General features: G+C 41.1%; 1 protein-coding gene across 1 annotated transcript in view; it reads right to left on the bottom strand.

Moving 5' to 3' along the window:
• Top1 (topoisomerase 1) overlaps positions 1–16,534 on the bottom strand; it is a 296,538-nt gene extending 280,004 nt beyond the window's left edge. Inside the window, exons 1-3 of the mRNA XM_067145807.2 lie at positions 16,417–16,534; positions 16,070–16,106; positions 15,717–15,892 (exon numbers count right to left, since the gene is read on the bottom strand). Coding sequence (XP_067001908.1) covers positions 15,717–15,892; positions 16,070–16,106; positions 16,417–16,458 — 255 coding nt within the window. The 5' untranslated portion in view covers positions 16,459–16,534. The remainder of the gene's footprint in view (positions 1–15,716; positions 15,893–16,069; positions 16,107–16,416) is intronic.
• Positions 16,535–17,771: the final 1,237 nt, after the last annotated feature.

Consider the following 17,771-nt stretch of genomic DNA (forward strand, 5'->3'; position numbering starts at 1 on the left):
AGAGCTTTCTTCCAGCATCTTACTTCGCATCGACATTTATTTTAAGTTTATAAACATCTTGAGAAGAGAATGTTACGGTATTGTAATTTCAATTGATCTCTGAATGAACAGCAGCATCGCTTGTAAACCAACCTTTTTCGATTTCCATGACCAACAACTTAAGTATTACTTTTACAACTTGTTACTTTTATACGGCGCACAGGATCTTTTTATGGATCTCTATTTTTCAATATAATGTAGCGCATTTCTGGATTCTTAAGCCTCCACGCGCAACTATTACCTTCCTTCAAGTTCCAAAAAACTGAAGAGCCTTTCCAGCATCCATGTGTTTTTACGTCTATGAATATCTTAAAAAACAATGTAACTTCATCTCAGTTGTTTTTCGAATATACAGCAGCAAATTTAAGAAGCCAGCATATGTTGAATTCCTTGACCAACAACTGAAAAATGTCCATCCCTATCAACTTTTTAATGCTATACGGCGCACTGGTCTTTAATAGAAAATAAACGACGTGACTTCGGCTCAGTGGTTCTTCAATTGGATACTAGTATCTTAAAGGAGCCAGCACATTCCAGCAACTCAAGGATTCCTATCTATAACATCTTTTTAATATGCACTGGACTTATTATGAATCTCTTTCAGAGAGTTATTTTTTAACATAGTGCTGCACAATATCTCACATGGTATGTACTTTTACGAGACCGTACGTGTCTTTACATTGTTTAATTTCTTCGTTATTTGTGTTTTAATTTTGCTTTTAGGCTGACGATGACCTATTACTAGGTCGAAACTAGTCCCTAATCATTTATGTAATTTAAACTATTCACATTTTGTATTGAAAAGGTAGACCCAAATAATACATTAATTTACTCTATTGTAATCACAGTTCAATACGGATCTATCATTATGAAACTTATTTCATTTAATTAAGAACTATAGTAACCGGTACTCAAGGTTTAGTAACATAAGCCACCACTAGGTGGCTCATGCAAGTTGACTGTCGCACTAGTAGCACTAAGAGGAAGTGCCGAGAGGAACGACAATGCTGCCAACTGCTGGTTGTTGGTTTAATGTGGCTATACTTTCTTTTCTTACTACCTTTTTTCTTGCTGTGCGGACAGTATGCACCGCGGCAATAGAAAAGAGTCTCTCGAAGGGTGTGTGGCCCCTTACTGTTCTCATGACAGAGATTGGCCTGGATGTGCAAAGATAGTTTACAACTACAAAACTACCTTGTTTCTTGTTGTGCGGACAGTGTGGGCCCCGGCCATTTAAAATTCCCTGGCCGCTTCATAATTTTTTCCTTCTGCAATTGTTGGTAACAAAATCTCAGCCTCATCCTAATTGTCAATGACGTCATTCTCTTTCATACGTGAACCAATCAGCATTATAAGCAATGGGGTATGGCGTCTAAAACAGTATTTTTTATTATAAAAGTAAATTTACTTCTAGGGGTGGGCTGGTTGGTCTCTGGCAAGCGTATTGAACACATCTCTCTTCCATGATCATTTTAAGGTGACAATAGCAGCATTTAAAGTAACATTTTATGTAATAATCCTTGAGTACCGGTTACTATATTTCTACCCCAGGGACCCACCAAGCAGCCGCTAGAAGTATAAAAACTGACAGTGTGCATAAGTGATACTTGCGACCATTTTCTGTGTTGTTATTGGCCAGCTTGTGTCGACTGTCATGAAGATAACTTGACTATTGTTCCCGATAGAGCTCGCATCATGTGTGCCCACAAGACTGTCACCTTCATTGAAGATAAGAAAAACCATGCACTTTCAAGTTGCCAAGGAATGTGTCTGAACCTTTCCTTTGTCACATTTTAGCAGGAGTTGAGACGATGCTAGAGGCCTGGGTATAAGTCCAGGATCCGCGGGCACGGGCAGGCATGGGCTCCCCAGCTGCTGCTCGTGCGTCTATATGACGTGTTTAGCGAGTTGATGTTTGCAAACATGGCGGATAATTTGAAGGGACGTAGAGCGGCCGCTAAATGTATGAATTAACGGTCTGGTATATTTAGCTGTTTGAGACTGCGTAACACAATTCACAGGCACTAGATTGGGTTACAACTTGACCACTTGGTTCGTGAAATATATATTAATGGTGCGATATGATGAGGCTGACTTGATGACGCGAAAACTTTACGAGTATTGAGTACGTCTGGCAAATACTAAAAGCATTCGTATGGTTTGGTTAGGTCCAGCTACTGGCAAAACCATTGGTCTGGGGACATGCAAGGGGGGGTCTGGGGGCATAAGCCTCTAGGTTACGCCTCTACCATCCCTTACGAAAGCAATTGTGATTCACTGAAAACCACTGATAGTGACAGGTTAGGTTGTGACCCACCGAAAACCACTGATAGTGACAGGTTACGTTGTGAACCACCGAAAACCACTGGTAGCGACAGGTTTGGTTAGGAAGATAGGGAACTTAAAAGGGTCCACCTTTTCAAAACAAATAAATGTTATAGTTTATTTACAACATATATTTACACTTGGAACTAGTTTCGACGCTGTTTGGCGTCATCTTCAGCCAAAATGTGGGAAAAAGGCTAGCATGTAGACATTTATATTACAAGGTGTTACATTAGTTTGATTAAATGAGAGAACATGAAGACGCGAAGTACAATGTTAGTTTCAAAGTGGTCCTGAAGGGTGAGTCGAACTTGGATAAGCACGAGATAACATAATCACCTGAACAACAAAACATATAAACATATAAACTGCAACAAAACCATGCGGAAGCACAAGATGAATGGCACTGGAGATTCAAATTAGTTCAGACATTCCTCCACCGAATGCTGCCCGCCGTGAGTGCAGCACAAAACATAGGTCATACCTCAACAAACACAATCCTCTCAGAAATGCACACAACACTATAAAACACTTGGGTTGAGGTGAAAATCGGCAATCAGGGATTGAAATCACTCATTCAACAAGCGCCAAATCAAAAGAGCTGTAAAGGGTGAGACAAGAATTGCACAAGCGTGAGCCTGGACTCGACAAATGCAAAAAACACATGAAACGCACTCGAAAATGTAGGCTCGCGATGGAGTTGGCACAAAGGGTCCGCGTCCAATCATCCATTGAATGGCACCGGCGTGAGTGTAGTTCAAATGTGAGTCAGGACTTAAACAGCCTCATAAAATTGCACGTGAACTCCGAACCCACGTTGCGAGATGAAATTGGCAGTGTAGGCTCGAACTGCAGACACTCAGCAATGTCAGTTCGAAACAGTCCATGAAGGCGAATGCAAAAGCCATAATTCGTACGAGTTAGGATTCATAAATAACATTCTCAAATACAAATAACACATTCAACCTTCCGTGGCACACGGTGAAATTGGCAGTTAAAATAATTAAAGCTGGTTAGGTGCGAGAGCATTGCAAATTGAAGGGGGTGATCCACCGAAAACCACTGATAGTGACAGGTTAGCTTGTGATCCACTGATAGTGACAGGTTACGTTGTGATCCACCGAAAAACACTGATAGTGACAGGTTAGGTTGTGATCCACCAAAAACCACTGATTATGACAGGTTAGATTGTGATCCACCGAAAACCACTGGTAGTGACAGGTTAGGTTAGGTTCAGTTAGGTGCGACAGCAGTGCTAATTGAGTGACTGTTGTTGGAAGTACATACACATTTGGTGATCACATCACAAATGGGAAAGCAACACTATACATACGAGTATATTGCAATCACTGAGTCAGGATATCAATTTATGGGTAATAACCATAAGTTGGCACAGGAGTGGACAGAAGATGGACTTCTTGTGTTTGCGTCGATGTACTCACTCTTAAAATAATAATTACCAGTATGGATGCAGCACCAAACAGGATTTTGAATTGTTTTGGCTAGTTGTACTTCCTCTTAAAACAATAATCACGACTATCACAGAGCTGGACACATGACTCGATTGTTTTCATCTACTTATACTTCCTCTTAAAACAATAATCACCACTATCAAAAAGGTGGACACACGACTGGATTGTTTTCGTCTAGTTGTACTCCCCAAGGATCATTTGGTACTCCCTCTTAAAACAATATTCAGCACCGCTGGTAATGAAACTCATGATTTAAGTTTGATGTATTTTTGTTCTTCTTAGAAGTTAAGTTGGCAACAGTTTAGAGAGACGAGAGTCATCTTTTGGGGTAAATATTAATTACTTTGCGATGCCACCTCTGTTACTGGTAATGTACTATGTGTAGTGTACCTATACATACATCGTTTAAACCTGAAATTATCAAGTAACATGTTAGCTGAGTGGATAAGCTGATGGACTACGGAGTTGAAGATCGCTGATTCAAGACGGCCTATCGCCAGGAATGTAGAGATCGGGTCAGCTAGGAAGACATCTGGGAGCGCATGCTCACTTTGCACTATCTCGCGTAGCGCATCCCCTCCTAACAGAGTTCCTGCTACAAGGACAGTTCAGTGCATAAGTTTACACTCAGTTGCCGCGCTCTGCTTTCTAATTTCCCGTTGAATAGTAACTGTAGTTAGTGGTGGTGTACGTTAGGCCTGTCTGTGATAGTATGGAAGGCGTTAAAAGTAGCCTGCATCGTAAGGTGCTAAAGAGTCAGACTCATGCAGCAATCTTGAACATTATAGACTTTATGGAAAGGGAGGCAATGGAAGAGAAGTTCGTGATAGATTGTAAAAAAGTGCAGGAAAGAGTAGCAGCAGCTGTTGCGAGTGTCAGAAAGTTCTTTGGTACGGTTTAAGAGCGAAACTAAAGAATTAGGAAAACCTATGGATAGTTTAGCAATTTTTATTCAGATGAAAAATGTTTACCTACAGTTTCAAAAATTTGTGCAAAGTTAGGTAAAGACTTAAAGTTCAAAGGATCCAATACTAGTGTCAAGCGAATTCTTCAATCATTAGGATATCATCAGAAAGAAACTAACACTAACAAGCGCATCCTAATGGAAAAACATGACATAAATTACAAAAGGTTTGTTTATTTTTAAAAAATGCCCAGTATCGGGCAGAGGATAGTTGTACATGCTGGCGGTGAAATGGGTTTCATCGAGAACTATATAATAAAAATCTGCTACTGCTGCGGTAGTCGAAACGTCTGGGAGAAGCGAGAGGAGTGGACCACGGCATAACAGCCCGGAAGATTTTTATTATATTGATACCGGCCGTGAAAGCCTTCATACTTTAATCATCGAGAACTGTCTGCTAATCTGGAAGTCTGGCAGCAAGAGTGGCGACTACCACGATGACATGAATAGTGATTTTTTTTTTTAAGAGAAAGAAAGATATGAAAGATAACTTCCACCTCGCAGTGTTCTCGTAATTGACTACACGTCATATCACAACAAGGAAGTAGATCGTGCTCCAACCTCCAGCTCACGTAAAGTGACGATGATCTCCTGGCTAGTGAAAAGGAACATTCCACACCGTGAGACGATGTACAAACACGAGCTTTATGAGCTTATCAAACTGCACAAGCCGGCACACAAAACCTACGTCCTAGATGAACTCATGGAACAGTATGGACACTTGGTAATTTGACTGCCCCCATATCACCCTGAATTAAACAGTATTGAAATAATGTGGGCAAAAGTGAAGAGCTGGGTAGCTTCTCACAACGTCACCTTCACTATTGACGACGTAGAGAAACTCACTAGAAAGAAATTCGCATCATTATCCGCCGAAGACTGGAACATAAGGGATGGGAAACACTATGAAGACATTATGGAGTCCTTTGTGATCCAGCTGGGAGCCGACGACACGTCATCCGGTGAGGACGACAGAAGTGATGACGGAGGACTGAGTGGAATTGAAGAGATGTAGTGGACATAATAAAACAAGAATGTGCTCATTTTGTGAATAATTATAGTGTCATTAATTTATTAATTATTTCTAGTGCCATTTAAGTTATCTTCGTATACATACGTTGTTACTTAGCATATATAGACCCTTTATGGTGTTTCCTTTTATGAATTATATTTTGTTTCTGTACCTGAGAACAAGTATATAATTATATATGTCATATCGTTAAGTCACATTTCTTATTTTACAAGAAAGCAACAAAATATTGGCATTAAGGAGGTAGGGACAAACAATCATATAGTCTAACATTGCTTTCTCGCCTTAAAGCAAAAGTACTTATTATTATTATTATTATTATTATTATTGTACCGGGCGGTACACCTCTACTCTGTTTATTTAAAAGTTGCGCCAGTTGAAACTCCTCTTCTGGAGGAAGTCCGAACTTTATCTACACTATTAATCTACTAATTCCTCAGAAGATGTCACTACCTGGAAATTTCTGAGTTTGTGAACTGTGTCATTTTTGATGTGTTTTTGTTTCGCTTGAAGTAAGAAGTGTGAACTTTCTCTTCTAGAGGACACTACTGAAGATCAACAATAGTGCGACCTAGTGCGGAGTCAAAGAACTATTTTGTTGGAGAAATTTTTATTTCAAGAGTTTGTTCTTTGTTAAATTTCCTTCTGTCATTGTTTAAGTTGGCTGTATACCCCTCTTTTTCCCCTTAGTTTGGATCTAGCCAATCCCGAATTTCTTTTTCCTCTATGTAGGGGTTTCTTTTCCCTAGCCAATAAAAATTTTGTGGGAGGGTGTTTTCTTTCCCCTAACGCCTAGAATCTTCCCGAGAGGATATAAACTGCTGATTTTGGGGTCTCCGGGCCACTTCTGTTCCATCTTTCAGTGTATTAAGTACATAGCAGGAGGCGGGAAGCGCCTCTTTCTTCTTCAGCCGTTCAACACCAGGTAATGGCCTATTAATAACTTCTTTTCTTGCTAGGTCGGCAGTTTAACACTCGCGGCGGGTTCGAAGCATTTCCATCATGTAACCTTTTTCTAAAATGTAATTACTCTTTTCATCTTTTTCTTGTAAAGCTACATATTGGGATAGAGAGTGCTAACCCTCTCGAGCTCCCACTCACATTTGTTTTGAGGTGAAAGTATTTTCTCAAACTATTCATCGTTTATGTAATGTAAAGCGTTCTTCTCTAAGTCACCTCTGTAGTATGGGATTAGCCCTTGCGTTAGCGGCCCAGAGCCAGATTAGGTTTTAAAAACAAAGTGTATTAGGAGTGCAAGTTCGCCTCCTCTCAAATTGTTATTTTAGAGGTCATGTAATCAACCTTCTTTTCATGTAATAGACCTCAGTAGGTTGGGTATTTTACCCCTGTGAATACGTCCTTAGAGGACAGCTTGAAGGTAGAGTTTGGTGTGGCCTTTGAGAGGCTTAAATTTTGAGAGCGGATCGCTCTTTTGAAAATGGAGTGTCATATGCCTCGTGGAGGCTTTTCTGTGTAATTCGGAGCCAGGGGCTCCTAGGGATGAAGGGGGTTTTCTGCCCCTCCGTTAAAACTTGTGTTTGTGGTAAAACTGAGCTGATCGCTGAAGTCAGGGCGTGAAGCCCAAAACTTGTAAATATTGTAACTCCCCTTATTTTGCTACATTGTACCTGCCATGTCTGTTATTGCTTTGTTTTTGAAAAGAAAATATAACTTTGTTAAATTTTAAATTAATTTTACATGCACTATAATTTCGTAGCTTGAAACCCATTCACACCCGCACCTTCTTTTACGCATAACTACCGCTAAAACACGGTAACAATTATTATTATTACTTTCCCTTTTTCTTAATCTGCTTACGTTCCAGGGTCAGATTTCCCTCGGACTCAGCGAGGGATCCCACCTCTACCGCTTCAAGGACAGTGTCCTGGAGCGTGAGCCATTGGGTTGGGGGATACAACTGGGGAGAATGACCAGTACATCACCTGCTATGCTAAACAGGGGCCTTGGTGGGAGATGGGAAGATCGGAAGGGATAGACAAGGAAGAGGGAAGGAAGCAGCAGTGGCCTTTAAGTTAGGTACCATCCCGGCATTTGCCTGGAGAAGTGGGAAACCACGGAAAACCACTTCCAGGAAGGCTGAGGTGGGAATCGAACCCACCTCTACTCAGTTGACCTCCCGAGGCTGAGTGGACCCCATTCCAGCCCTCGTATCACTTTTCAAAGTTCGTGGCAGAGCCGGAAATCGAACCCGGGCCTCCGGGCGTTGCAGCTAATCACGCTAACCACTACACCGCAGAGGCGGACATTATTATTATTATTATTATTATTATTATTATTATTATTATTATTATTATTATTATTTCGTTTCACCCTCTTTGGGGTATGTTGAATCAATTTTCTCTGTGTGTTGTTCTTTTCTTAGTGCCCAGTATTTCTTCATTCTTTCTGATCTTGGTTTCTTCTCGTCTTCCGAGATAATATATTTGGCTTTTAATGTAGATTTGTTTTGGGACGTTATGTTTTCTTTAATTATTACTTTAGCTGTTCGACCGAATAGTGAATTTTCTGTAATTTTTAATTCTACCATGTCTTTTTCAGTTTCTTTAAATCAGTTCGGTTTTGTTTTGGGTTACGGAAGAAGTCAAGATTTGTTCGGTTAATCATAGAGTTCATTCTGAGGAGAAGATGACCGTAAAAATTTATCCTCCTACTTCGCATAGTATCCGAGAGTTTCAATTTTCTTGTAGCTTATTATTATTATTATTATTATTATTATTATTATTATTATCATCATCGAGTTATTTTACATGACGTGGCTCAAGTTATGAAGCCTGGTGTTATAGCAAACCATATTCTATACTGTACATCTACAGCGTCGTAAAGTTAATTTTACATCAAATTATAATTTAAAAATAAGGACTACGCAAATTGATACACGGAAACGATTTTGACAGCTACTGTAATAAGAGGTTAAATTATGTTCTAACTCCTTCAATCTTATCTGTCATCTGTAACAGTTCTAAATGCATTCATTTCGGCTAGGTATGTCTGTAATTTACAGCCGGAAGGGAATCCACTAATTGAAAATCTGCAGAGTGTTACATGTCAGTTATAACAAATATTTCGGGTCAACTGTATGTCGCCACAACACTGAGCGAGAAGGGGAAGTCAGCGTTCTCGCTCCCACGGCTCTGCTTTCTCACTCGCACACTTCCCCTCACCGGATGTCTTCCTAGCTGTCCCGATCTCTATAACAGGTAAGTAAACTTAGAATAATATGCGAATATGTAAGTGGAATAACTATGTACAAATTAGGTTCAGTGAATACCGGTGAAGTACAGGCGGGGGTTGAAAGAAAGTGAAGGGAGAGAAAATAAAAAGTGAAAGTTCTTCCGTATCTTTGATTTCTCCCTACCAGAGACCCCTGATACCCAGGAGGTCCCGTAAGTATGTCGTCATAGCTGTGCCAGCGAACTCTGGCCTTGTTCCGAGGCCTGTTAGCCGCGATTAGCCGCTCTGTGGCCTTAACCTGGAGGCTTATGCCCTCCTCAGACTCCCTTCCCTTGCCCCTAGCTGAGTGGTCTTGGTAATAACTGAACCTAACCAATCCAGATCAATGGTCTTGTCACCAGAGGGACCTAACCAGTCCAGCCCAATGGTATGGTCACTAGCCAAACCGAAGTTCCTATGCTGGCAGCCTAGTATACACTGTGACGTTGTGTGAGCTGCGCCATTTTGTATCTTTAACCTATTTCTCACGAAGGGTCAACAGAAGCTATCAACTTATCCCTGTTACTTACAGTGCTTTCCAATAAACCAGAACCTAACCAGTCATTAACAAGAACAACTGAGGGTCAATTAATACCGGGTGCTCATCACAGTGTTCAACCCTTGTGCCCAGCCATTTTCTGTGTAACGTATTGCTATAGCGCATGCACATAAACAAATTAGTCGAGCTTCATTAACCTTGTATTGATTACGGTGAAATTTAGAGGAGACCTTTGGCAAGAGTCCTAATAACGTTTCCTGCTGTGGTATCTGCTCAAATCCATTTCTACTCACTGTATATGGTGGTTTAAACGAGGGGATCAGTTGACCAGTAGTCTTTCCAATACAAGCTTTTTACCTGTTCCACCAATATAAACAAAGCAAAAAATCATCGTATCATATCGTTACACCAGGCCACTTCCAAGTTCTTAGGGGATATATGAAGAAGTTTGCTCGTGATACAATTTTGTATGCTCGGCAACAAGTTCAAAGAAATCATCACAAAAGTAAGCCCTACTACTCAATATTTTGAGGTTCATTAAGTCTTTTTATTTTGCCAGGAAATGTTGGTAACTGTTACTAAAATTTCATTAAGAAAGAGTGTTCATTGAGAAAACAATGTTCATTAATACATGGAGTTAAAAGGGGTTATATTAACTTATTTATAGACACAGTAGTCGGCACCAATGCGTAAAACCACAGGGTATTTTAGCAGTGTCCAGCAGTGGTGGTCCGAAGAATCATTGACGCTTCTCTAATAGAAAATCTTAGGAAATTATAAAATTTATATATATATTTACATGGAAGCAGTTTGGGGAGTAAGGGTACGAAGTGTCTAGCACCAATCTTCATAACAATAATTAGTGCCGTTGGTTGACCATCACAGTTTAACAGGGCAACTACACAGTAATATTCATGTTATTCTATTGAACTGTTGGGAAATTACAAGCTTATAATACATATTTACAAGGGAGCAGTTTGGGGAGAAAGGATACAAAATGTCTGGCACCAATGTGCATCACAATATTTCTGCCGTTGGTTGATTGCAGTATTAACAAGGCAACTACACAGTAATATGCAGTGTAGTTTAACCTCAGTTCACAATTATTGGAATGCTAGGAAAAATATTCGGCATTAGTACAGCCCGTGGACCGACGTAATTTGTAATGTTACAACTGAGTGGAATTAGTGAAATCTTACTTTGAGAGCGTCTCAGAGGAGAGATGTGTTCTTTGCGCTGTCCAGGAACCCACCATCCCGCCCCAAGAAGCACATTTACTTTTATAACCTAATAAAGATTATTACACGCCATGTTCATTTCTGAAGTAGGTACTTGTATTCTTATTGGCCAATGTAAAATGGCACGTGATCACCTTCCCGTCAAGTATGTTGATGAAAATCCATTACCAACCGCAGCACAATAAAAGCGCAAGTCGTATACGAAACGAGGGGCCTAATGCCGCTTCTAACGGTCCAGACCAATGGTCTTGTCCACGGCAAGAATCCTAACCGTCCAGACCAATGGTCTTGCCTAGATCCTATCCTAACCATATACGAAACTAGGGGCCTAACGCTGCTTCGCGGCTTCTAACCGCCCAGACCAATGGTTTTGTCCACGGCAAGAATCCTAACCGGCCAGACCAATGGTCTTATCCACGGCAAGAATCCTAACCATCCAGACCAATGGTCTTGCCACGATCCTATCCTAACCGTATACGAAACTAGGGGCCTAACGCCGCTTCGCGGCTTCTAACCACCCAGACCAATGGTTTTGTCCACGGCAAGAATCCTAACCGTACAGACCAATGGTCTTGTCCACGGCAAGAATCCTAACCGTCCAGACCAATGGTCTTGTCCACGGCAAGAATCCTAACCAACCAGACCAATGGTCTTGCCTAGATCCTGTCCTAACCGTATACGAAACTACGGGCCTAAGTCCGCGAAGACCGCGGAACAATTCGAAGCATAGTTCCTAAGTAGAGAGGTTGGCAGCACTGAGTACTGCTGCAGAACATCCTTTCCAAGAAGGCCGCGAGCGAGAAAACAAACGACAGTCGTTACGCGTCTGTGTGAATAGCGGTCCACGGGCTGGACTAATGATAAATATTCCAACGTTTTTTTTAAATTGCCAAATGAGGTTCATTAGGCGATAGTCATACTGGAAGCTGTCTGGTCGAAGTCCCGGGTTCGCGAATATGGCTCTATAAACAACGGTGAATTTGGTTGATGTGTAACCTCAATACTTCATACGGACCACTGCTGCTGGACACTGTCAAATACCCTCTCGTCTTACCTATTAGTGCAAGTCACTTATCTTTCCCTTAAACTGCCCCATGTTAATATGTTAAGTCATCCTTTGTAGGACATACCCAACATTTTGACACTGTTATCCTTCACAACTGATAATTTACAGCCAACGGCTGATATAAAAATAAAAATCTAATTAGCATCCTACATATAGTATCTTCAATACGGATCAATAATGATATTTATCACTTGCAAAATCCTTTAAAGTCGGTGAACTATTATTTTCTACCCATTCATCAGAATAAATAGACATATACTTCCATTAACAATCACAGTATCACTTTCAGCCTCGTTCTCGACCACCTCTACATCATGTTTTGGAGGGCGTACATCATTATTATCAACCGAAACACTTTTGTCAGAATGGCTTTCACATCGAACTTGTGGTCGTCAACATCACTGGGGCAATCCGGTTACTTATCCGGATATTATTAATTAAAAATCTCGCCTGCATCTAAGCTCGTGTTCAGTCTGGGAAGCGCCATCTTACCCACCACATGGCTCCTTGAACAATGAGGTCGGAAAACATAGCAAATGAATCATAAAACAGAAGAACGTAACGCAAAGCTATCGTGGAATAACACAAAAGCTTCAACACCAAGATTCTAGTAACCTTGACCGCCAGTTAGTTTCAGAAGTTCGACAGAGTTAACTCGTCTCCCGCCCGCAATGTGTTAAGAGGAAACCAAGATGACAACTACCAACCAATTTATTGTTAGCATGTTGAGGACACCTGGTGGCACTCTCCACATCCATCTCATAAATCAACTCAGCCTTAGAAACTATTCAGAGCAAGATGTTGCTATACGCTATTCAACATAAATACCAGCATGCACCACAAGAAGGGCAGACATCTAGCCACAATATGACCGTTTTCTATTTATTTCGGAGGACATGACAGTGCACTGCACAAGACTGCCAACTTAGGAACTAGGCTAACACCACTGACCTACACTATTAGGACCATCTAGTGACAAAAGAATTGTGAAAGGCCCCAAGTTAGGGCGCAAAGCAGCCAACAAGCTTTGAACATCCCCAGGAGTCCAGCTAAAATGTGACAAAAATTAGAGACAAAATTAATAGTTGACACTGTGCCACCCAATACTTGCTACATTCAGCTACGCATGGAATGACATGACTGTCCTTTCTTTACTTCTCGCGGAGGACGTGGTCGGGGGGGTCATCAATGCTGCCGACCTGTTTACTTAGGAACTACAATCATTCTGTAGCTGAATTAATTTAGCATTCTGCTAGTGATAAAACCACTGGAGTGTGAACATGCAAAGGGGGTTTAGGGGCGTAAGGCCACAAAGCAGCTTTTCGGTCTCTTAGCATTCTGTAAGCTGATAGCAGCACATTCTACGTTGAACAGTGGTGTAACATAACCGAACTCCATGGCATTACAGCCCTGAAGGGCCTTGGCCTACCAAGCGACCGCTGTTCAGCCCGAAGACCTGCAGATTACGAGGTATGGTGTGGTCAGCACGACGAATCCTCTCGGCCGTTATTCTTGACTTTCTAGACCGGGGCCGCTATCTCACCGTCAAATAGCTCCTTAATTCTAATCATGCAGGCTGAGTGGACCTCGAACCAGCCCTCAGATCCAGGGAAAAATCCCTGAATTGGCCGGGAATCAAACCCGGAGCCTTCGGGTAAGAGGCAGACACACTACCCTACACCATGGGGCCGGCACAGTGGTGTAAAGCTTGAGTTAATTTAAAATTTGGGTCAGTGACAAAGCGACTGGTCTGGATTAGTTAGGTCTGGCTAGTGACAAAACTATTGGACTGGACAGGTTAGGTCCAGTTAGTGACAAAACCATTGGACTGTGACTAAGTAAAGGGGGCATAAGCCCCCAGGTTAGGGCCGCGAAGCACCGTTTAAATCTCTACATTCTGTACAGCGATAACAGCACATTCTATTTTACCTACAGTGATAGCAGAGCATTCTACGCGGGCGAGTGTAGTACATTCCATTTGACATGCTGCTGCGAACATTTGCTGTTCTGTGTTCCACACGGTTTTCTTTACTTGTTCTATTTATTTATTTGTGTTTTCATTCTGCCGAGACTGGTAATGCAATCTAAATATCATCATTGATGGAAATGTCACATTCCTTTTCACGCTGGCCAATAGGAATGCAAGTAGCTACTTCAGCAATGAACAATGACAGGTGCTGATCTTTATTAGGTTATAGAGGTAAACTTACTTCTGGGTATAGGATGGTGCATTCCTAAACACTGCAATGAATACATCTCTCCCCTGAATGGAATTTACCTAATTTATACTTCCCTATAATATTACAAGCCTTGGGTGGCAAGGTGTCTACTTTTGCTGTGACAGAAAGCAAGGTTATCCCGCACACACCTTGACGATTTCAAACCGCATGGTTTTCAATTATAATTTTACCTTCCGCAGCCCAGCACTCGCTACACTCAGCTGTGCGCAGAACGACTGTCGTTTGTTTACACGCTCGGGAAGGATGTTGTCAAGAGGCGCTCAGTGCTGCCAACCTCTGTACTTAGGAACTAATGAGCGGTACTTCAATAGCTGGTGGTGATTATTGATACATTGGTTAGACCTTTGGTCTGGACTGGTTCTTGCCATGCGGACGGTTAGGATAGGATCTGGACAAAACCCTTGGTCTGGACGGTTAGAAGCCGCCCTAGGCCCCTAGTTCCGTAAGGAAACACGATTGGTCTGAACGGTTAGGATTCTTGCCGTGGACAAGACCCTTGGTCTGGACGGTTAGAAGCCGCGAAGCGGCCCTAGGCCTCTAGTTTCGTGTGGAAACATGTTTGGTCTTGACGTGCGGACGGTTAGAATAAAACCTGGCAAGACGATTAACGTAAGTATTAAATTAAATTACTGCTGTTGTGTATTTCACATTATTTCCTTTATATGGTGCTTTTTCTTCGTGCTTTTATTCAGACGGGGTTGGTAACGCAAAGTATTTATCAGCAATGATGGCAATGACGTCACATTCTACTCACGTTGACCAGTGAGAATGCAAGTAGTTACTTTAGCCATGGCCGATGGCGAGTGCTTCTCATATTAGGTTATGAAAGTAAATGTACTTCTGGGGGCGGCATGGTGGGTTCCTAGACATCGCAATGAACACATCTCTCCTCTAAAAGGAATTCCAAGATTTGCATTATTTTCGCTTCCTTATAATGTTTAAAGATAAAAATTTCATGATGTTCCGTACTGAAATGTTATAAACTCTGGGCTGCAGAAGGAAAAATTATACCTGGTTTTCATACTGCTACCAAATGTGATAGCCCTGCGACCCGACACAATCAGAGACAATAGGAAACTTGTCTTGATCACAGCTGACCAGACCGGCCAGAAAAATAGATGTATTTTGGAAATTAATAGTCTCGTTTTAATTCTTCTCTAAAATTACGAACACTAGCATTTTGCCACGTTTTTCACATGTGAATGGTCAATGGAAGTGCCACCGGTATGTGTCTCGTTAATCCCTTTTGTTAATGGGAATAGGAAACAAAGAACTGCTATACGAGCCCCATAGGCAAACTACAGAACAGGTAAGAGGTCTACAACAGAAGTACTAACCAATAGCTGGACCACCTACTGCCATGTTGAATTGTTAAATATATTATTTTTAGACTGACAGCCTACGAAGCCCATTTCTGTAGAATGTGAAATATAGTGCCACATGGCACATCATAACTTAAGAAGAAATAAAATATCTCACACAGTATCCTAAAATCACAAAATTCAAAGGAATCATCACTGATTACACAGTCTATCCCCAGCTTAGGACGTCAAATAATGAATTCTGTGGCCTCATATAAGAAGAAGATAAATACTTTAGATATTAGTCTCACCTTTCCACTGGAGCTCTTATCCTTATTCTTCTCTTTGTCTCTCTCCCTATCTCTGTCTTTGTCCTTATGCTTGTGTTTTTCTTTGTGCCTGTCTTTATCTCTATCTGACTTGTGTTCTTTCTTGATATGTTTCTCCTCATAACCATTAGATATGCCATTCATAACCAAGTGTCCATCTGTGACAAACAATAACCATAAAATAACAACATATTTTTAATGATAAAATACATTAGCTCTCCGCTCTCTCAATATTAGTAATAAACTGGGGAAATATTAACAATAATATAAGCAATTTGAAATTATCATTAGTCAGTCAGTAGAGAATAAATGAAAGGTCTCTGAACTTTGCTCACCTGCAGGCTGGTTAGCGTTTTCTTTTGTGGATTTCTCCTGAAAATGAACAGAATTCACATTAAAAGGCAACTTCAGATCAATTTCCAAACATTTCTCGACAATCCTGTAGCCCTACACTCAATGAAAATCTAATAATGAGAGCAAGAAACGAACAGATAAAATGCCGTATGTCTCGTACATTATCATTACGTGGGACTTAGTCTCTAGACGCCATTTTGGGACTTAGAAAATTTTCGCTTAGTGGAGCAGGGAATCATACATAGAGAGATCAATAAATAACTTCAATAGTAAATTTGTACTCCTACATAATCATTTTTTTAAAAATAGATTTCGATTATATACTTACAAGTTCCATAGGTGGTTGATTTTCGCTAATTTCAACGCTCATTTTGCCCAATAACAACACTGGTCCTGGCACTATCTAACAGCAGAGTTCCAAGTCGGAAGAACGAGAATATAAGACGAAACTCGAGCACAAATTCTAAGTGCCAAATGCGAGCTCTGCGCATGCGTGCAAGTTTAAAGGGAAATGTCCTGGATGTTGATAGTGATATGTTACAGGAGTTATTTAACCTCGATGGAATTAGCGAATTCAAGTGAAAATAAATTTATAACAATTTCATTATGATGTATTTCTTCTCTCCGGTGTATTATTTCTTTCGCTCGAGTTTGGAAATATGTTAACTGTATAGGATTGATTGACACTTTCCAGGCATCAACATGACATTTCACAGTGAACCTGAAATTAGTCTGGAGAGAAGTATAAATTAAGACGGAAAGCAAACAAATCAGCTAATACCAGCCTCTCGTTCTAAAATGTCACCTTTAAATGATAAAATGAATCACCTCGCAATGCAGGTCCCTGTACAGTTCAAATCTCCTAATTATTTACTTTTTCGTTTTTTCTGGCCTTATCCCGGGGTCGTCATTTCGTATAGATTTAGTCCAGTTTTACGGTCGGATGCCTTTCTTAACGCCAACCCTATATGGAAGGATGTATCCACTACTATGTATTTTTTATGGTGATTAGCAGTACTGTATGTAAATGAAAATGTATATTTTTATTTTTTACTATTTGCGTTTGAGCCTCCGTGGCTCAGACGGCAGCGCGTCGGCCTCTCATCGCTGGATACCGGGGTTCAAATCCCGGTCACTCCATGTGAGGTTTGTGCTGGACAAAGCGGAGGCGAGACAGGTTTTTCTCCGGGTACTCCGGTTTTCCCTGTCATATTTCATTCCAGCAACACTCTCCATTCTCATTTCATAGCATCTATCAGTCATTAATAAATCACTTTGGGAGTGGCGACCCCATCGTACTAATAGCCTATATCTAACTCATTCATTCCATCCCTGACCCGGTCAATGACTGGAAAACAGGCTGTAGGTTTTCATTTTTTTTTTTTTTTTTTTTTTTTTTTTCACTATTTGCGTTTACGTCGCACCGACACAGATAGGTCTTATGGTGACGATAGGATAGGAAAGGCCTAGGAATGGGATTAATTAAGGTTCAGCCCCAGCATATGCGTGGTGTAAAAATGGGAAACCGCGGAATACCATCTTCAAGGCTGTCGACAGTGGGGTTCCATCCTACTACCTCCCGGATACAAGCTCACAGCTACCCGACCCTAACCGCACGGCCAACTCACCCGGTGAGATGTGTATTAAGAGGAACACAAATGCCCATCCTCCGAGCTAGAGAAA

The sequence above is a fragment of the Anabrus simplex genome, chromosome 4 (genome assembly GCF_040414725.1).
Source record: "Anabrus simplex isolate iqAnaSimp1 chromosome 4, ASM4041472v1, whole genome shotgun sequence".
NCBI classification, from domain to species: domain Eukaryota; kingdom Metazoa; phylum Arthropoda; class Insecta; order Orthoptera; family Tettigoniidae; genus Anabrus; species Anabrus simplex.